Consider the following 22,762-nt stretch of genomic DNA (forward strand, 5'->3'; position numbering starts at 1 on the left):
ATCAATAAAAAATGTTACATTAATTTATTTCAGTCATTTATCTTGACTGAGTAGAAACTAAGGGAGTTCCAAACAAATTGAAAACACAAAGTAAAAAAAAAAAAAAATAGCCTAAATAAGTGGATGTCAACACATTTAAACTATAATTATATAACAGATGTCTTATTTTGGCATGAATAACTAGATTCAAGAGATTTGGAAGTTTTCAATATGTTATTAACTCTTAAGAATGTGTGACAGGTGACATATGGTATAATGTCTTCTTGTGCCTTGGGCTTTGTGTACATCAACACAGAGTTGGAGAAGTAAGTATTCATGGGTTCTATCAGTGAGGAGATCATTGCAGAAGCCTGCAAGCCTGAATAATTCAGCATCTTCTCCCCAAAACTCCTCATCTTCACATTTTATTGTCAGAAAGGTTCTATTAACTGAATTTTTTTCTCTTCAAATATACACTTTGGTATTTAAAAAGTCTGTTCCTAAAAGACAAAAATTAGTGGTACAGTCTTAGAGTTCAAAATAAACTTGTCAATTAGCTAAACCCTTCTTTTAAGGGCAGGGAAACTGAGACTGAGGGAAGTCACACACATCTAGCTGGAGGTAAGGCTGGCTATGTAGGCCTGAGGTCTCCCTGGTTTTTGACCTCAGAACTGGGCTCACACACAATTTATTGCATTTTCTTAATAAGAATAACTTTTAAAAATTATATGTCCAGTTTAGATAAGGTAAATGTTTGCTAAACACAGGATTTTTTTAAAAAATCAACTTAAATAGAACTAAGTTCTCAAGAACAATATTAATTAAAATTTATATACAGAATAAAAGGGATCAATCCGATGGGAGGAGGGGCAAGATGGCGGAAGAGCAGGGTCCCCAAATCGCCTGTCCCCACCAAATTACCTAGATAACCTTCAAACCATCCTGAAAATCTACGAATTCGGCCTGAGATGTAAAGAGAGACCAGCTGGAACGCTACAGTGAGAAGAGTTCGCACTTCTATCAAGGTAGGAAGACGGGGAAAAAGAAATAAAGAAACAAAAGGCCTCCGAGGGGGAGGGGCCCCGCGAGGAGCCGGGCTGAGGCCGGGGCGAGTGTCCCCAGGACAGGAGAGCCCCGTCCCGGAGGAGCAGGAGCTGCACCAACCTTCCCGGGCGGGCGGAAAGGGGCTCGCAGGGAGTTGGAGCAGGACCCAGGAGGGCGGGGATGCCCTCGGGCTCCCGGGGACACTAACAGACACCTGCGCCCCGGGAGAGTGCGCCGAGCTCCCTAAGGGCTGCAGCGCGCACGGCGGGGCCGGAGCAGCTCGGAGGGGCTCGGGCGGCGGCTCCGCGGAGGGGGCTGCGGGGCGGGAGCGCGAATCCCACAGCGCAGGCCCCGGAGCACAGGGCGCCGGGACACAGCCCAGGATCCGGCCTCCCCTGGGACAGGCAGAGGCCGGGAGGGCCCAGGACAGCAAGGACGCTCCTGCCCGGAGCTGAGCAGATCAGCGGCCCCGCCCCGGAGCCTCCAGGCCCTGCGGACGGAGAACCGAGAGCCCCGAGCCCCGTAGTTCCTGCGGAGGCTGAATCCAGGCTTCCAGAGTTGCCATAGCAACTGCGGCTGTTCCTCCTGGGGCCCCACGGGGTAAACAACCCCCGCTGAGCCCGGCAGCAGGCAGGGGCAGAGCAGCTCCCCCAAGTGCTAACACCTGAAAATCAGCACAGCAGGCCCCTCCCCCAGAAGACCAGCTGGACGGACCAGTTCCAGGGGAAGTCAAGGGACTTAAAGTCTACAGAATCAGAAGATACTCCCCCGTGGTTTTTGTTTTTTTTCTTTTTTTTTTCTTTTTGATTTCTGATTGCTTCCCCCACCCCCTTTTTTTCACCTTTCTTTTTTTTCTCTTTTTCTTCTCTTTTTTCCTTTTTTTTCTTCTTTTTCTTTTTTCTTTTTCTCTTTTCTTTCCTTCTCTCTCTTTCTCTCCTTTTCCCAATACAACTTGTTTTGGGCCACTCTGCACTGAGCAAAATGACTAGAAGGAAAACCTCACCTCAAAAGAAAGAATCAGAAACAGCCCTCTCTCCCACAGAGTTACAAAATCTGGATTACACTTCAATGTCAGAAAGCCAATTCAGAAGCACTATTCTACAGCTACTGGTGGCTCTAGAAAAAAGCATTAAGGACTCACAAGACTTCATGACTGCAGAATTTAGATCCAATCAGGCAGAAATTAAAAATCAATTGAATGAGATGCAATCCAAACTAGAAGTCCTAACGACGAGGGTTAACGAGGTGGAAGAACGAGTGAGTGACATAGAAGACAAGTTAATGGCAAAGAGGGAAACTGAGGAAAAAAGAGACAAACAATTAAGGGACCATGAAGACAGATTAAGGGAAATAAATGACAGCCTGAGGAAGAAAAACCTACGTTTAATTGGGGTTCCCGAGGGCGCCGAAAGGGACAGAGGGCCAGAATATGTATTTGAACAAATCCTAGCTGAAAACTTTCCCAATCTGGGAAGGGAAACAGGCATTCAGATCCAGGAAATAGAGAGATCCCCCCCTAAAATCAATAAAAACCGTTCAACACCTCGACATTTAATAGTGAAGCTTGCAAATTCCAAAGAAAAAGAGAAAATCCTTAAAGCAGCAAGAGACAAGAAGTCCCTGACTTTCATGGGGAGGAATATTAGGGTAACAGCAGACCTCTCCACAGAGACCTGGCAGGCCAGAAAGGGCTGGCAGGATATATTCAGGGTCCTAAATGAGAAGAACATGCAACCAAGAATACTCTATCCAGCAAGGCTCTCATTCAAAATGGAAGGAGAGATAAAGAGCTTCCAAGACAGGCAGGAACTGAAAGAATATGTGACCTCCAAACCAGCTCTGCAAGAAATTTTAAGGGGGACTCTTAAAACTCCCCTTTAAGAAGAAGTTCAGTGGAATAATCCACAAAAACAAGGAATAAATAGATATCATGATGACACTAAACTCCTATCTGTCAATAGTAACTCTGAACGTGAATGGGCTTAATGACCCCATCAAAAGGTGCAGGGTTTCAGACTGAATAAAAAAGCAGGACCCATCTATTTGCTGTCTACAAGAGACTCATTTTAGACAGAAGGACACCTACAACCTGAAAATAAAAGGTTGGAGAACCATTTACCATTCAAATGGTTCTCAAAATATACCCTAAAAACTATAGAACACTTCTGAAAGAAATTGAGGAAGACACAAAGAGATGGAAAAATATTCCATGCTCATGGATTGGCAGAATTAATATTGTGAAAATGTCAATGTTACCCAGGGCAATTTACACGTATAATGCAATCCCTATCAAAATACCATGGACTTTCTTCAGAGACTTAGAACAAATTATTTTAAGATTTGTGTGGATTCAGAAAAGACCCTGAACAGCCAGGGGAATTTTAAAAAAAGAAAACCATATCTGGGGGCATCACAATGCCAGATTTCAGGTTGTACTACAAAGCTGTGGTCATCAAGACAGTGTGGTACTGGCACAAAAACAGACATATAGATCAATGGAACAGAATAGAGAACCCAGAAGTGGACCCTGAACTTTATGGTCAACTAATATACGATAAAGGAGGAAAGATGATCCACTGGAAGAAAGACACTCTCTTCAATAAATGGTGCTGGGAAAATTGGACATCCACATGCAGAAGTATGAAACTGGACCACTCTCTTGCACCATACACAAAGATAAACTCAAAATAGATGAAAGATCTAAATGTGAGACAAGATTCCATCAAAATCCCAGAGGAGAACTCAGGCAACACCCTTTTTGAACTTGGCCACAGTAACCGGAGAAGGACAAACAGTGTATGTTCTCATTCATTTGGGGAATATGAATAATAGTGAAAGGGAATATAAGGGAAGGGAGAAGAAATGTGTGAGAAATATCAGAAAGGGAGACAGAACATAAAGACTTCTAACTCTGGGAAATGAACTAGGGGTGGTGGAGGGGGAGGAGGGCGGGGGGTGGGGGTGAATGGGTGACGGGCACTGAGGGGGACACTTGACAGGATGAGCACTGGGTGTTATTCTGTATGTTGGTAAATTGAACACCAATAAAAATTAATTTATAAAAAAAAAGGGATCAATCCAACAAGAAAAAAAAATAAAATAAAATTTATATACAACCTATAAAATGTTAATTTTTAAAAAAGATTTTATTTGTCTATTTATTATTTATTTATGTATGTATTTATTTATTTATTTGAAAGAAGAAGAACAGAGAGAGGAACAGAGGGAGAAGGACAAGCAGACATGCTCTGAGCACTAAGCCTGATGCGGGGCTCCATCCCATGACCCTAACATCATGACCTGAGCCAAAATCAAGAGTCAGATGCTCAACCAACTAAGCTACCATTTTAGATTCCCCTAAAATGTTTATTTTCAATACCAAATTATCCTATGTATCTCACAAAAGTAAGTTTGGAATTTTAATATCAGTATTTGTCAGTAATTTTAACTTTCAATATTCTTCATGAATCTATAAATATGCAAGTGAGCAGTTAATTTCAAAATATAATTCATTGTTGACTTGCCATGACATTCAGCATTGACTGTCAAGTGGTCATAAGGTACAAGAAATTACCTTGTATCACACAAAATTGTCACCTAAACATTGTTAATGCCTCATAAACATGAACAGAGTACAAAAAATAGCCCCCAGATTATTGAATTTGCTTTCAACCAAATGCTGAATAATTCGTCAGCTGTCTGGATATGCCTACAAGATATATGAATTAACTGTCTCCTTACTGAACAACTTGTTATCACTTCACTAATATTTTAATGTCTGTAATAAATCATGAAATCTATATTTTAAAAAATTTTTTGAATGACATTTGGTAGTATTCACATCATGAGCTTAAGTATTCTCCACCACATCCATGAATAAAGGTAAAATACATCACCAGACCAAACAGGATACATGGAAAAAGAGAAAAAATAATTGCCTGAGAACATTTATGTAGGGAGCAGAATAAAAATGTAGCCAAGTACTGGGGGGGGGGGGGATCTGAACTGGATTTTTAGAACTACATCCATCAAGCATATTTTCCATATTAAGCTGTATCTTATTCAAGGAAAGGTAAATGTGTGAAGGAAATTGTACCTGGCAACAAAATTATTTTTGACATCTATACAAACTTATGAAAATAATTTTTATTTTTAGAATGGGATAAAGAAGAAATAATTAAATCCTGGAAGAAAATATTACTGTTGTTATGTCTGGGATTAATATCTACCCAGATCTTTTCTCAACAATGGGAGAATCAAGAATCCTTATTAGGATTATGGAAAAGAAATTAGAAAGACTCATCATTGATATTTTAACACTGAATATATTAAAAGTGTACAGTTTAATCAGTTATGACATGTGTATATGCCCACAAAATCATCACTACAATCAAGACCGTCTCATATATATTCAATTATTTATATTATAATATATATGTGTATATCATCAAATGTTTCCTAGTGTACCTTTATAGTTCCTTCTACCCCTACAACACTTTTACCCCTTCCCCAGTTCAGAGAATTGTCAAAAAAGAACCCAAATGCCCATCAACGGGGAATGGATAAACAATTACAAGATAACCATACAATAGAATGCCATCCTATGATAAAAATGAACAAGTGTTAGACACAACATGGATTAAACTCAAAACAGTTATGTTGAATGAAAAGTTGAAAAGAGTACATGCTGTATGATTCCATTTGTATAATATCTTAAGAAGTGAAAAGTCTTCTGCAGTGACAAAAAAAAATGAAACAATACTTAATTAGATTTTCTGGTAAAGTATTTGAAGTATTTAAGAATTCAGCTTCAAATTTTTCAGTTCCTAGTCCACACAAAACAGAATGAAAAGCCCTGTGCCTAACTATAGCAAGTTTAAGAATTCTTTTAGAGCTCATACAGGGTATCACAAAAATCTGACATGAAGAGGATAAAAAGCAGATGTAAAATACGTACAAGTTTTAATCACATCACCAGCTCTCCACTTGTTGTTGACTTCTTTTTGCATATTTGTCTTCTACCGAAGAACATATCTGCATCATTGCTCTTTCATTTCTTTTCCACTTTTTTTTCCCATTGGCTACCTGATTACAATCATATTTTGTATATGGCACAAGTTTTTGCATTGTATCTCCTGTTTCTAACTTCTGCAGTAAAATATAAAGGGAGAAATGTTTTCAAAAATTTAGTTACGAGGAAACAAGAATAATAGCTCTTAATTCAATATACTTGTCACTTGGTTATTCAATGGAATTCATAGTTAGCTCTTAAGAACATACTTAGGTTCTTGTTTTTTTTTTTCTCCCTCTGTATTAGAAAAGACCGGTTTATGCATACATTGGTGAAATTATTTTTCTTTTTTTTTACGTTGGTGAAATTAAACTTAATTTAGTTAAATGGGGACACAGAGGTGAAAAACTTCCTACATTTTAACGTTGAATATTGAAGAAATGTGGCCTCATTTCTATCTGAATCAATTGTTCTTCAATTGATTAGCAAATGAAATGCTTAGATGTGGCTAAACATCCTGTAAAATAATGGCATCTTACTTGTATTTTCAACATACAGATCTGGTCATTAAAGACTGATGAATAGAATACTGACATTAGACTCTCCAGGTTTCCATGAAAATATTAACTAAATGGACAACAGAAGAATGGACATAATCAACAGATAATTACACCTTTAAAAATTCATGTTTGATTATAAGAACAGCTTGATCAAATAATGAGTTAATTTAAGGCAAATAGGTTAACAGGGAATATTTTGTGGAAATGCTATCACACAGACATATACACACATAAGTCTTTTTGAAAGTTTTGCTAAAGAGACAAAATAATTGGTGTGAATCTGGACAGCATGTTTACTTAGAACCAATAAAAATTGCTCCTTGCCATTTTGTTATTAATAATAAAATGTACAATGTTCAAAACCATTTCTGATCACCTTCCAAGTTTGTGGTCACCTTGACTGAATGCTTTTCTCTCTACAATATTACACTATTTGTAAGAATACTTTTTTACTTTTATTGAAACATTATAGAAAAAATTAGGTCACATGTAATTAGGGAGAAACACTGTAAGGTAGCACACATTTTATATTAAATAAAAAATAAGGTGACCTTGAGATTATTTGTCATGACATCTAAGGAATATTTTCACATAAATGTAGTAGAATTTAATACATGTCATTGCAGAGTGAATAAAAATTATTTATTGTTTATATGACATGTAGACTTCTATATGTTATAAATTGATTAAGTTTCAAATTACATTTTTATAGAGTAATAGAATGTAACAGAAAACATCTAAAGCTTTTATTCAGTAACAAAAAAAAAAAAGTACATAAAAAGTTAGTCCATCTGTACTTGTGCCAAAGGCAGAAATCCAAAAGACACAGTAGCAAAAGGCCAGGTCAGGAAGCCAGCTCAGCTCACCATCTGTAGCAGAAAACAGAGCCTATTTACAGAAAGGAAAATGTATGTTTAATGCAAAGAACATCATTTCTAACAAGTAACTTATCTGGAATATGGCGCCACGGGGAGTTTGGAAATAAAAGAGTCAGCAATAAAGGGTACTAGTGTCCTCATAGGAGCATGATTAAGTGTCTGACTGAAGCTTCCACTTGTTTTTGCATTGAATTCTTTCCCTTTAATATGCAATGCAAAGACAGGTCCCATAGGAAGAAAAACTTGCCATCTACACAGTACATCACTCAGTCGGGTACAGATAACTACATCTCCTCCCTGTGGGAAGAAATTCTTTTTATTGGACTTTGTGGGCTCATTCTTTATTTACTTATATTGTATGGGTGGCAGTTATGGGAGGCATGGCTCCCCTTCCCTGTTAGAACCAGAATTGTTTTGGTGCAGTCCTGAAGGATTCTCCCCGAGTCTCCTTTTCCAGCCCAGACACATCTACTCTAACCAGCCCATTGTTTGTCCTTAACTGTCACAGTGCATCACATTCAAATCCAGTGCCATGTTCTTCTATTTGCTGTTAAACTCTGTAAAAACAAAGTGAAAAACAAACTCCCTGTCCTAGGAAATATACCCAAGTAACCAAACAAATAGCAATGGGACTGGTACCATGCCAAGTATTTCATTTGGTTTGTTTCCATAATGAGTACAGTGGACCTCTGGGTTTGGTACTAGTATCTCACGCTCCTGTTTTATAGTTGAAGGCACACATTGGTTTGAATTGCTGAATGCCCTATGCACATGGAGAACAGAGCTTTGGTTTGTACTCAGGCTGCCTGATGCAGAACTGTTCTCCTAACCATAAGGACATATTGCCTCCTCTATTTTTAATAACTAGTTTCAAAACTTAGGGCTTCCTAGACACCATTCCTGCTTCATCCTTCCACTTTGCCCACTTTCTCAGCATTGAAGAATATATTTATTTTATATATTCACATACATCTATCTCAGCCTCTATCTATCTATAGTTATGTGACTGCTGGATAGTGCCTGGGGCTGTGTTAGGTGCTTTTTATGGTCGAACTTAATTAATTATTATAATGATACTGTGAGAATGACATTTTTATCCTTGTATTACAGAAGTTAAGTGATGCAATGAAGGGACATGGCATTTACAAAAGATTGAGTTAGGATTCAGACTCCTAACCTCTTTATCTCCTAAAAGCTTTTACTCTTCATTATGTGAAATGCTCTCTTGTTTCCCTCATGTTTTACCTCCAGTAGCTAACTGTATATTCTTTTAGTCTAGGGATAAGACCTTTTGTGTCTTAGACAGTCCCTAAAGCACCTAACTCACCAATAGCAACACAGGAAGAACTTAATATTTATTTCCAATCTTTGAATTCTTGTCCTGGTCTTTAAATCACTACTTGAGACAAATTTACTATAAAATGTGTAGACTCCTAAAAAATGTCCCATGACAAAAGGTTTCCCATTGAGGAATACTGATTTGAACTTGGTCAGTCTGAGAATGTCAAGGTCAAGATGATTCATATGCAATGTAAATATTGTTGACCTTTCTATACTTTCAAGTCTCTACAAATAAATTTCAAATCATGGACAATCCTAGTAGAACTATATTCACCTATTCCCCCACAAATAGCCTTTGGCTAAGAAAAATTACCTAGGACTAAGGAAAATATTTATGACTTATCCCTTTTCTCCCCCCTCCAGTATATTATTTTACAATTTTGATTCTTTCCTTCTCATTAGTCTTCTATCCCAATCCTCTATAAGAAAATATGGGTTCTTCTATTTATCCCATGTGCCTCTTTTCTCTTTCTTCTTCCATATCTTTGTCCGTATCATCTAGGTTTTAATTCTTTTCTTCTTGTCTCTTGGCATTCTTCCCTAAATGGAAATCCAAAGTAAAGCCATTGTAATATTTGAGCACGAGGTAGATGACGAAGGATGCTCTTGTCTGAGACTTTGCTGCTGTTCCTAGGAAATACCTAATGCACTTATTTTGAAGTTTAAGGACATCATCATTTCTTATCAGGGAAGGTTTTCTTTCTTTTTATATTATAGAAGAGACATGTTTCTACTAAAAGGTGTATAAATGCCCCCCTGCTATCACTGCAGTGAATACAAAATAGAGATTTGCTGATAAATGCAGCCATGAGTTATGACACAGATTCCAACCAGGGTATTTTAGCAGAAAACAGCCAGTCAGGCTTTTCTGTGGCATAATGAATGTAGGGAAAACATTCCAAAGGGATCAGTTTTTCAAATCAGTTAATTTTGTTTTGCACGTTCAAAGTGAACTCAGACTTTGTGTGAAGACTCTGAAACAAGGAGCAGAAAGTCCAAGAGAGACGTTCTGGGGAAATAATCACAAGGAGTGTACAGAGGAACAGCATAGACAGGAGCATCATTCTTCTCTTAGCTGCCAATCAGAAATACCAGCTGGAATAGAAGAGGAAATGGGGAATAAGAATCATATCCTCCCTAAAGTTTGGGTGGCTTCTTGTTTATTCGTACATAGAGTAAAATCCACATTATTCAGATCATGACATGTAGGTTCATTCATTCTCAGCAATACTTTACATACCTTGTTAAGCTCTGATATTAAAGAGCCCAGCAAAGATTATTCATTTTTTATATTTAAAAGTTAAATCCAAGACTACTACTAATTTAGACTCATTATAAAATTGTATCATAATAGGCTTATTCTGCTTATGTATGTAGGCACATTACAAACAGCATGGCCAGCTCCCTTCTCTAAATATACATAGAACTAAATACACCCCAGCAAATGATTATATATCCCTTTGTGTTGTGGCTTGCAATATGTGAATTAATTCTGTGCCCTCAGGTGGTCAGAGAGTCTTTGAAAACAGGAATTGTGTGTTGCATTATCTCGTACAGTGGAATAGCACAGAAACTAATTCAAACCTTCATATAACACTAAATCCTTACCCTACCCCAAACTCCATCAAAGGCAGCATAGAAAAGTTAAAAAAAATCTGAAGTATGAATTCTTTTGCTTTTTAAATTTTTCTTCCTTTTCATCTCAGATATCCCTCCAATAGCAGAGAAGAAGGTAGCTTTCTCCTTCCCAGAGTTAGTCTTTAGTATTGCTGAATTCAGTCCTCAATCCCCAGTAACTCTCTGTACCTAACAGTCTATGGACTAATAAAGCACTAAATGCTTTTTTTTTAAGTTTAGGGGAATAAAGGGAAAAGGGGTTCCTCTATTTGAGGGTGATTCTCCTCCTGTAGAAGATGGTTTAAAACTGAACATTTTCTGTTCCTGGCATTTGGAGAGCAAAAACATAATTTTCTAAATATGTTGTTAAATAGATTTTGATTGTGTGGTTTAAGACAAGAAAGAGAATATCTGCATCTATATCTACATCTCTATCAGTTTAAAGATTGAATATTAATTTATACCTCTCTAGTTTTCAGACACAAAAATCTAGCCCTGTAGTTCTACCTCATTTTCCAAATGAAGAGATAGTATTAATTTCTCTACCATTGGTTTCAAAGATAGAAGTCAAGAACTTCAGTTCTTATCCTGGATCTGCTACTTATCTTACACCAGCCTGGGCAAAGCATAAAACTTCCGGACTAAATCTCTTTGTCTGGGGAAGAATTTCTGAAGTCCTTTCCAATTACATGCTTCTGTAATGGTTCTAATTTTTCTATCACACTTCACTTACAGTGCACCCACAACTTCTGCTTTATTGTAGCTTGCTCTGTCCTTAGATTGGTTCTATCCAAAGGTGCATACATCTATGTATGTGCATGAACATGGTAGATTGGAGCACAGCTATATGGTTTATTAAATTGGCACCAATGTTAACAGTAAGCATGGATCCTCCAAGTGCTCAAGCAGCTGTGAAAATTTATAACGACTATAGTCTATTTGCCACAAGCAGGGTAGGATGTACATTGGTACTATCATTATGACACAAATTGACTTGGCCACGGTTTCCAACTAATCAGGCTTTTTTTTACTTCAACTGACAAGTGTTTTTAGTTTGTTTTCAAAAAAGCAAGTGTGGAATGCCTGGGTGGCTCAACAGTTGAGCGTCTGCCTTTGGCTCAGGTCATGATCCCTGGAGTCCTGGGATCGAGTCCCACATTGGGCTCCCTGTGAGGAGCATACTTCTCCCTCTGCCTAGGGCTCTGCCTCTCTCTCTGTGTCTCTCATGAATAAATAAATAAATAAATAAATCTTAAAAACAAAACAAGTATGGTATACAGACTTTCCTTTAAGGGATTTCTGAGGTCACTAAACCACATTTTGCGAAGTTCTATGAGAATAATAGTAAATGGACAAAATATAAGTGACAAATACATTTCTTCCAAATTATATGACAATGGTGCCAAGCTTTTGTACATCATTTCATGATCTTGAAATGAATATAATCTAGTTTACAGCATTTCCTCAAGCCGATGTGAATGCCATTTTCCCAAACTAGCATTTTAATAGATTTTCCTTACTTTGACACATTTTCCCAGGTTGCAGTTAATATTTCAAGATTTGAGTCACAGAGCTTCTGTCTAGCATACTTCTTTCACAATTGCTAGTTTTCTCTAAGTTTAAAAGTAAATTACCTATTAGAATTGCAATAGATAGAAGCCTGGAGCAGCCAGTTTGAAATAATGAAGTGTCTTTGTGAGCACATTCACTTTTTAAACATCTCTGGGTTATAGAACAAGTAAACCAAATGTAGTAGACTTTTTATCAGACATGATAGCAGGCATTCAGGAAAAAAAGAGACTATGCCCTTGGAGTTTTTCATTTATCTGGCTCACATGTCTTTAAAAGCAAAGAAAGCTATTGGCATTATACTATTTTGGTACATCACTTCAGGAGTTTGCGGTCCTGTTTTAGCACATGTAGAATGTAAACGCAATCTTTTAGAACCCTTCAAGTTAGCCCCAGAACAACCCAAGAACACCTGGAAATGAGAATGTACTTGACAATCACTTGAATCTATATAAGGGAACATACTTGTAGTCAGTTCCCAAGCAGAGGTGAAATCATGTATAGATCAGCATCTCCCCTTGATAACTATGAGAAATAGAGTTTAAAAAAATGGTTTGTAATGAGCCAGTGTCACTTGCAACTTTCTAAAAAACTTAGTTACCTGACATTTTTCATCGATTTCTCTTATATTAGAAAATGAAATGTCAGACACTATTAATTGCATTTTTACAATAAGTAGTTACAGCAGGAGTAATGGCTAAATGAAGGTACTTTCTGTCTAATGCACAATGGACGTATTCATTTAAATGTATTCAATTTAGATGAATGCAATATGTCTATATTCATTACAGTTATACATATCTGTAGGCTGAATTGATGGGGTGGTAATTACTACCTTTATAAATGGGACAGTATTGTCAGTCTGGAGGAAGAAGATTCCTTTTCTTATCATACTTTACACACCCACACAATAGATACATTCTAGAATCTTTCTTTCAAATGTAGACATTTTGCCCTTGAATTTCCAGTGGATCTAATGATTGTAATGTGGTCTGTCAGTAGTAGGTCCTGCTTTTCTTGAAGGTTGGCACGGGCCGCTCTTTGTCTCACAGAAAATGACAGAGGGGAACTGAGAGTCTCTTGAGAGTCTCTTAAGAGTCTCTCCATACAAAGAAGCTCACATTTGTCATTTGGTGTGCTTTGAGCTCAGCTATATGCATAACATAGCATGGATTCGATTACTCTTACACCACATGTTGTTTTTCTTTGGGTTCAGTGCAAGTAGGACTATTAAATTATAATTTAGGGGCAGCCCCAGTGGCACAGCGGTTTAGCACCGCCTGCAGCCCGGGGTGTGATCCTGGAGACCTGGGATCAAGTCCCACATCAGGCTCCCTGAATGGAGCCTGCTTCTCCCTCTGCCTGTGTCTCTGTCTCTCTCTCTCTCTCTCTCTCTCTCTCTCTCTCTCAGTCTGTGTCTCTATGAATAAATAAATAAATCTTTAAAAAAATTGTGATTTAGTTGTATCTTATTTTTTCAAAATAACAGACTATTTTTTTGAGAGCAGATTTAAGTTTACAGAAAAACTGGGGAGGAGGCACAGAGAATTCTCATAGAATCTCAACTCTTACATCTAATTTCCTCTATTATTTTCATTTTGAATTTGTGTGGTGGGTTAGTGTGTTACAACTCCTGAACTGATATTGATACATTGTTATTAGCCAAAGTTTGTAGTTTATATTAGGGTTCATTCTTGAGTTGTACAGTTATATGGGTTTTGACACCACCATACATATTCCAGGCATTCCAATTCTCTCCCCTTTAGCACTATAAATAACCAGGCAAAAAGAGAGAGGGAAATTAAGCATATTTATTCCTTCCCTCACTGTATTTATTCATTCATGTATTCACTAATGGGTGTTAGCAGGCCAAGGACTGCTATTTAATGGATTCAATCACTTCCCTGACCCTGGGTTAATTTACATATCTTTTTCATGTACCTTCTTTTTCTCCCCAACCTGAGTATACTGATGAGGGCTGAAATGTTCTCTATTAGATATTGGTGGTCCTTGAACCATGATGAATACGTGTATTTTACTGTTTCATTGGTTGTTAAAAACCTCTGCAAACCAATTCATGACCTTTAAAACATGTGCGTTGTACCATCTGTGTTTGATTGATAAGCAATCTAGGAATTATACCCACCCCTTTTCGCCTCCATGACAGGCAAATGCAGGTAAGCAATGAAGCAATAGCTACTGTTATGATTATCGTATAGTGCATCTGGGACTGCCTTATTCTCTTTCTAAATTGTTTTTCTTGTGGAGGAACTGTGTATTAATTTATACTGAGGAAGATGTAGTTGGTGGTGTAGAATGCTGATGAACAGTGGTTCTAATGGAAATGCATGTGTTTTTCCAAAATAGTCTCTGTTCAAATGCAGCCAATTAGGAAGCTTTTCCAAAATAAGCAGTTATACAAGCAAACTTTAAGTATTTAATTGTTACTCCATGAGCAGAAACACAATCATCATTCTGGCATCTTGCCAGTAAGTCAGAAAAGTGTCATTTCTTTCCAAATTAGAAATGATGTCGAACCGTCTCCAAAACATGCTACCCAGAGGCAAGTTCATATGTTTAATGTGGTTGTATTTATCCTCTAATCTGGGCACCTTAAATGAATTATTAATGAGGAAAAAAAGCTCTCTTCCAAGTCTAGGAAGTGACTAACATCACACCTCCCTGGACATTGATGGGAAGGTATAACTTTTTGGTCATGTTCTATTTCAAGTCTGGGAAACCAATACTTGGTTCTTAATGAATTGTAATGAGAATAGTTGATTATGGCAAAATGGGAAGCATACTGAAAGTCAAGAAACTTTAGTTCTGGTTGTGAAACTATGTGCAGAGCACCCTTCCTTACTTTAGGATAGTTCTTCAATAAGCTCCTTAGTCCTCAGAACCTACATTAAAAAAATATTGTTCTAAAAGTTCCATGTGTTTGGAGTCAGACTCCTCTTCTTATTCCACCATTTCAACAATTGAATTCATGATATGATTTACATTGCCAGGGCAGGCCACTCTATCCATTATGTAGTGATAATAGCATTCTCTGCTTCTGAATTCATTAATTTCACTCATTTAACAAGTGCTTATTGAGTTTTTCTAAGTAACAAGTACTATGGTAGATGCTATATAATGCAAAGACCACTCATTTTATAAAAGAAGCCAGTCACGTCTTTAGGAAAATCAATATTAGTAGTATTAATGTTAACTGAGCACACATGATCTCTTGACAATGTGTGGTATTCCAAAAAAAAGTCCAAAAGTGAAACAATTATCATGAGATAAAAACAACTGAAAATCCTAATAACATCAACCAAATTTGCATTTAAGAGCAGAGATTGACTGTGCTTTCATATGAGATGGTGGGGTGAGGATGAAAAGGACTCCTCTCACTTGCTCAAATTTCCATCAGAAAATGAAGGTTGCTTTGTAGACTCATAGGAGAATGGCACTGTTTTTTAAATAATTTTCTAAAGTCACATGCATATGATGATGCATACATGCAAACGTATATATGAACACAGAATCTCTAGACATCAAGTTCCTACTTTTACCATACACTATACTAAGTGCATGGTAAAATAAACTCATTTTTATGAGCAACCCTGCAAGCCACTCATTATTCCCCCAAATTTATACTGGAATAGGTGAAACTGGTAGAAGAGACAGGCTGAGATTCAAACTAGTCAGTCTCCAAAGAATAATTTTTTACCCATCACAAAAATAAATAAGTGAATAAAGACCTCTAAAATGAGTTTTCTATTACCGAGTCTGTTGCAAAGATTCAGAAAGACAGTCGGTTTTCTGAATCCACGACAGCCATTTGATCAGAGGAAGAAGGGAGGAAATACACTCTCTTTGAAGCAGGATTTTATTTGGGGCCAATATAATAGAACAAGTTAGGGAATATTAGAATTCTTAAAGCAATCTCTTACACATAACAGTGAAAGGTCAAATGTGAGCTTTCATACAAAGAATATGAATTCAATCCTCAAAGCTCTGAGCTGGTATTACCATCAAGGAGATATGAAGAACAGCAATTGATTTTTTTTTCTCTTCCTTTTTAATAATCAGGGCACATAGTCACAACCAGTGGAAACAAGACTACCACCTTGTATTTTCCTAGGGCCTATCTCTCCGCTTCAGGAGCTTAATAGATTTTTAAAATTATAATTACTCCTCTTACTCCCTCTGGGAGCTAGGGCCTCTGTATCATCCCAAATCCACAAAAAAGTTAGCCGAGGCAGCTTGAAATTTTGTGGCATCTGGATAAGGGCTAAGTAATTGGGGCTGCCTTTAGCATGGTGATTAATAGCTCTGAAGTCAGGCAGATCTGATTCTTAACCCAGTTTCTGCCTTTCAATGTTGAGCAAGTTTTTAAACATGTTTGTGCCTTGCCTTCCACATCTTTGTATAGAATAATAATAGATAATACTTCATAAGATTATTGTGAAGATTAAGGGAGTTAACAAGTGTGAAGTGCTTAGCAGATTTCTGGTTTACAGTGAATGCTCAGTGGGCGTTACTGTGTAATCATTATTACAATAATAAAATAATTTGGTAGCAAAACACCCATATTTCTAATTAAATGCCTTACTCTAGGCAGCATTCTCGCCACATTACAGACATACCTGTTATTTGCATGAATGTAAAATTCTTGATGTAAAAAAAGTACATTTTCTCTCCCTGCACCAAAAATATTAATTATTAAACATATTTAATTACTACAGAATTTTTAGTGAACTGAAACATAAAATGCCCACTGGCAATACCTAATGTTTTAAAAATGACTCTTGTTAAGATAACTGTCATATTCAATTTATAATTCATTTTCAACCTCTTAATGAATCATTGAGAATAGTTAATATGAAGTTTTCTTTCACTTCCTGAATGTTATTTTTTTTTCTGTTAAATAAGCTTCTAAAGCCCCCTCTTTTAGGCAAAGTGTGAGAACTTTGAATAACTAGCAAGTCAATGATAGAATTATATGTAGTCTTGTATGTCTAGTGTATTACTGTGAATTTTATTAATTTTTATTTTTTTAAATTTATAGATACTGAGTATAGGTAGTTATTTTTACTTCTTTCATACTTATTCTGCATCTCTAATATATTTAAAAACTGTGTAATTATTTCAGGGAGCAAATGTCATAAATTGCATTGCAGGCTATTTGACCAGTGAAAGTATCCTGTCATTTAACAAGAAGACAAGAAATTCTGAGTGCTTTCGGTATATCTAATGCTATGTGAGAAAGAGAAAAAAACACTTTAATTTTTTCCCTCTAATTATTCTTAACTAGTCAGAACTAGGTAATGCTTTATAACAATTTGTGATTATCACTCTATTGTGATTTATAATTGTTTAGCTCTTGACATGTAATTCTCCCCTTCTAGACTGTAAACGTCATTTAGAAAATGCTAACAGCTTCTTTTTTTGTCATTACATAACGAACTTTTATTTATTTTTATTTTTATTGAGTTTTTAGTTTCAATCCCAATATAGTTAATATTCATGTTGTATTAGTTTCAGGTGTACAATATAATGATTCAACAATTCTATACATTACTCAGTGACAAGTGTACTCTTATTCCTCATCACCTGTTTCACTCATTCCCTCCCCCACCTCACATCTGGTAACTATCAGTTTGTTCTCTATAGTTGAGTTTGTTTTTTGGTTTCTCTCTCTCTTTTTTTCCTTTGTTCATTTGTTTTGTTTTTTAAATTACACATATATATAAAATCATATGGGATTTGTTTTTCTCTGACTTATTTTGCTTAGCATTATACCCTCTAGCTCCATCCATGTCGTTGCAAATGACAAGACTCCATTCTTTTTTAGAGCCAAGTAATATCTATTGTATACATGTACCACATCTTCTTTATCCATTCATCTAACCATGGACTTGTGGGCTGCTTCCATAATTTGGCTATTGTAGATAATGCTGCAATAAACATAGGGATGCATATAACCTTTCGAATGAGTATTTTTATATTTTGGGGGTAAACCAGATAGTATGATTACTGAATTGTAGGGTAGTTCTATTTTTAACAATCCTTGAATGTTTGAATGCTTAATGATTAGTTGGATGAGTGTGTGGTTAGACAGATGGATGAATGAATGGTTGGATGGATGAAGCAGCATGGCACAGTGGAAAGTGTGTCCTGCTTTACATTGCCTGATTTGATAGAACTCATGAAATCACTAAGCATAAATTGTCTTGTCTAAATGGTTGACTTAGACTACACCTTCCCTACTAGTCTGCTAGTCTGAGCCTTATCCTCCAGCCTTCTGGTACATACAACTAAACCAACTCAGCTCCATCTCCATGGGCAGTTCAACTCCACACTTGAAGACAGGCCCACCTCACACTGGGTCATATCCTGGGCCACTGGATTACAGTTCTTTTACTAAAATTCAGCTCTAGTTCCAACATCAGTTTCCAGTTTTGCCAAAGATGCTTAAGGAAGTTTTTTTTTTCTCCTCTGTGATTCCTCTAGCCCTACCCAACTCATGGCTTATATCCTCCTAATCTCATGTCTCAGCTTCCCTATTTCTGACCCCCCAGTCACCTGTCATTAAGTTTATGCTCTTACTTCTGGATTTGATAGGCACACTGGATTGTAAACTCTGTATGTATGCTTCACTAATGGCCTTTACAGCTCATGTGTGTATTCCTCATCTCTTATTAAGAGGAATAGAATATGCCCTTGGGAATATCATTAATCCCTTAGAAGGAAGGAGAATGAGAATAGTATCATTTCCTGGCAGAAAGATGAATTGAGAAATGGAGTATATAATTTAATCTGATTACTGTAAACATTCACAGGAAATGGCTAAAAGGTTGATAAAACTCTCTTATGATTACAAAATTTTACACTGAAATTCATTTAATGTCATAATTAAAGGTTATCTTAGAAATAAATGCTGTTTAGATGAAGACACCAAGAGTAAATGAAGAAGCCTCACCCCTAGTCATTGAGCTATTGTTATAAAACCTTCTACATATTCTGGAATAATATAAAGTATATTTTTAGCCACTCTGAAATCTCAGTTGCCACCCTACCTCCAGTTAATGAAGCTGAGGCACTGTTGAGCACAGAGGCACGGGTAGGTGCTCAACGTCCAAGGCACATGGCCACATCTCTAAGGCTGTTATTCTAGTGTTATAATAAAGAAAGAAAAACTGTAAGCCCAAGTAGTCCCTAGTCCCAATCCCATCCTTAAAAGTATACCCAACATATAAAGGACATGTAAAAAAAATTCCTAGTGAGAAATATGGAAAGGGAAATAATGGTTTCTCCTTATTGTAAGGTTATCAGTTCAAAAGATTTAGCTCTGCCTCAATGCTGTACTTCTGCCTCAACTCTCAAGTGACTACATTAGCAAGCCATTTTTTCAATTTTTTGAGCAACTGGGTTTTTGTCCTGAAATTGAAGTCTGCATTCTCATTACTGGTTATATCCTGTCAGTTTTTATGTCCCCCATCAGTCTATAATATAACCAGATTCCTACTTTAATTCTTTCAGATAAGCAATCTAGATATTTGGTCTAGTTTTGTTGTTTGCTAATGGTATTCATGTCCTTCCTGCTTTTGTGCCATGTGTATTAGCATCTTATATTTGAGTTTGAATCATTATGTGCCCATGTCCAAATTTATTGCTCCATCATTTCACCCAAACCTTTGATATTCTGCCTATATTCCCTGGCTTGCTTTCTTATCTGGTTAGCAATGGCCCAGTGATTTAGGTTTATGGTCTGATTTCTTTCTATAGAGGATTAGTCATTTTAGAGAAATAGGACTAAAATCCATCCTTTATTTTGTCCATTCATTCTTTATGCATATTTAATTGATATCATCTATATGCCAGTCATTCATTTATTTAGGCACTGGGATAATGAGAAACTTGCAGAATGATGGGAGGCATGAACATACAAGCCACCATTATCCATTATTTTATGTAATACATATTAAATAGGTAACTCTGGGCTAGACAATATGTTTGGCATTGTGTACACAAAACTGAATAAAATAGTTCCTGCCCTCAAAGGATTTATGAGCTTAGACATGAAAACAGATCATTTAATATATGTGACATGTCTGGTGATAGAATTAAAGGGGGTAATATGGGAGCATGGCTTGATACAATATGACACTGATTAGGTAGGAAAGTGTTTGCATGGTACATTAAGAGGATTAGCCTTAAGGGGGGTGGTAAAGCACAGCTGTTTATTAACAAGGGAGCTAGGGTAATAGTTTTGAAAAACATGTGGCAAACCCATTGTCTGTGTCTAGCACATACTGATGCTTGTAGAAGAAGCTTATCTTGGAGTTAGAGACTACAGATAAATAAGGCCCTAGCTATAGAGTGAATGAAGGTCACCCACAGAGACTGTATGAAGTAGTTAGATCAGTTGACTGAACATGGCATTGTGGGAAACACAGAAATATACAGAAATGTCGGAAGAAATGCTTAGGAATGGTCATAGATGTGTTTGGTAGCAAGCAATGAAATGCAGGCTTTGTCTTGCTGATAAAGTCATGGGAACGCATTCCAGAGGGGACAAAGAGCTGGGTGTTGGGAAAGGAGTAGGAGTTCTCCAGTTTAACAAGGTGGGAATAGGCATTATGTGCTGGGAATAGTAAGTCCAACACTGCCAATTTCAGTGAGGCTAAAATACAGGAAGCACTAGATGAAGGATATAATAGAATGTAATCAATGTCTCAATTAATTATAGTAAAGAGATCTTGTAGTAATGGGTGCTTCAAGGAGACAGTGGAGGTTTGTGTTTGAGATTGATCATTGGATTGGCAGAGGAAATGGGGCTGAGTCAGTGGAACCACAACCTGAAAATGGATGGCAAGCAAGAGAATGACCAGACTGCAGTAGTGGGCTTCTTCTTCTTCTTTTTTTAAGATTTATTTATTTATTTTAGAGAGAGAAAGAGGGAGAGAGCATAAGCATGTGAGTTGGGGGAGGAGCAGAGGGAGAGTCTCTTTAAGCATTCTTTCCACTGAGCAGGGAGCCCCACATGGGACTTGAACCCATGACCATGAGATTATGACCTAAGCTGAAACCAAGAGTCAGTTGCTTAACCAACTGAGCCATCTAGGGACTCCAGTTGTGGGCTTCTTCTTCGAGAGTTCATTATGTGTTTGTTGATAAGTTAGGAATAAGGTGGTGCTGAAAGTGATATCCATAGTGCCATGAATTTCCAAAAAAATAATGAGCCTCACCATATTCTTTCAGTCATAGTAAAATTAAATAACAACTTGATTAATATGAGATCTAGTTATGCTATTAGAGGGAAATATAACCAACATTTCTTCCTTCTTTAAAGGATTTTCCAGAAAAGGAGAAGTCCACAGCAAAGGCCCTGGAAGATGTAAAGGCAAACTTTTACTGTGAATTATGTGACAAGCAGTATCACAAGCACCAGGAGTTTGACAATCATATTAATTCTTATGATCATGCTCATAAGCAGGTAAGCCAAAATGAGAAAAGTTCTTCTCATTCCTAGATTTATACCTTCAGAAGAGAATGTATGCATTTGGCTTTATTTATTGTCATCTAAGATACTGAGGTGAAACCATTTTATTTATTTATTTCTCTGGAAAGTTTTTTTTCTGTTTAAATGCCAGGTGAAATATTTTTTTCCTAGAAGTATCATAAAACTGTAGGTGAACTTAAAGATTATCTAAAAGTAAACTGATATTTATTTGATAATTATACATACGGGGAAACCAGAACCCAGTAAAAATATGTCGTATTTAAAACCACCTAACTAGTCAGCAGCAGAACCAGAACACTGGACAGAATCTATTATAAGGTTCTTTCAAAATTTCTGGGGTTTAGCAAATCCTAGGACTGTGGGGAAAATAATTCTTAATAAAAGGTTGTATTCTCCAAAGAATACCCTCTTATAAGAGTTAAAGTGGTTACCTAACAGATGAAGCCCTGCAAATGAAAAAACAACCAAAAACTCCGGCAGTTAAATTGAGAGGTAATTCAGATAGGAACGTTGCATTTCTTTTTCTTCAAAGGTCATATATATACATTATCAGTTTAGATATTCTATACACGGCTGCTAATATTCTCTATTTCCATCTCTCCGTGAAAGAGGAGGCTGTTATTCTTATCCTGTTAGATTTTATCTTTGTTGCATGAGGCTTGGAGATATTGGCCATTTAGGAATTGGGAGTGTTAAATACTAAGAAAGAAATCCCACTTGGCCAGAGGATTATTGCTGACAGCTGTGAGGAGGTACATTTTCCTGATGCCAAATGGACCTGATATCTTGGAATCTGTGGGTAAGACTTGTGTAATCTAGACCTAAAATATTTATTCAGAGTAAACAACAATAAATATTTTGACTAACATTGCCAGTATTTACTGAGCACATCCAAAATATTTGGCCTTGAGAGATGGAAGGCATCAATTTTTATCTTTGAAGATGTGGCATGTATCTATACTTGACTGTATTTCTCAGACAAGAGCAAAAAACATGGGATAAACTGTTTTAGAACTGTGATTCCCAAATCTTAGTGTGCATCATAATCACTTTGGAACTTAATAATGCAGATTCCCAGACTCTCCTTCGAGTATTGTAATTCAGCAGTTCTGAGTTGGCCCCAGGAACTTGCATTTTAAAATGATATAAAATGGAGATTTTCAAAAATATTTAAAACTAAACTATGTGGCTAGTTGTGCACCTAACTCCAGCTCTGACCTCATTTCCTTTCTACTACCACCCCTCA

At 36.8% G+C, this 22,762-nt stretch overlaps 1 protein-coding gene across 1 annotated transcript in view; it reads left to right on the forward strand.

Moving 5' to 3' along the window:
• The window catches only part of ZNF804B (zinc finger protein 804B), a 496,855-nt gene that overhangs the window by 381,498 nt on the left and 92,595 nt on the right, over nt 1–22,762 (forward strand). Inside the window, exon 2 of the mRNA XM_055307513.1 lies at nt 21,346–21,489. Coding sequence (XP_055163488.1) covers nt 21,346–21,489 — 144 coding nt within the window. The remainder of the gene's footprint in view (nt 1–21,345; nt 21,490–22,762) is intronic.

Source organism: Nyctereutes procyonoides, unplaced genomic scaffold (genome assembly GCF_905146905.1).
Source record: "Nyctereutes procyonoides isolate TBG_1078 unplaced genomic scaffold, NYPRO_anot_genome, whole genome shotgun sequence".
NCBI lineage: Eukaryota > Metazoa > Chordata > Mammalia > Carnivora > Canidae > Nyctereutes > Nyctereutes procyonoides.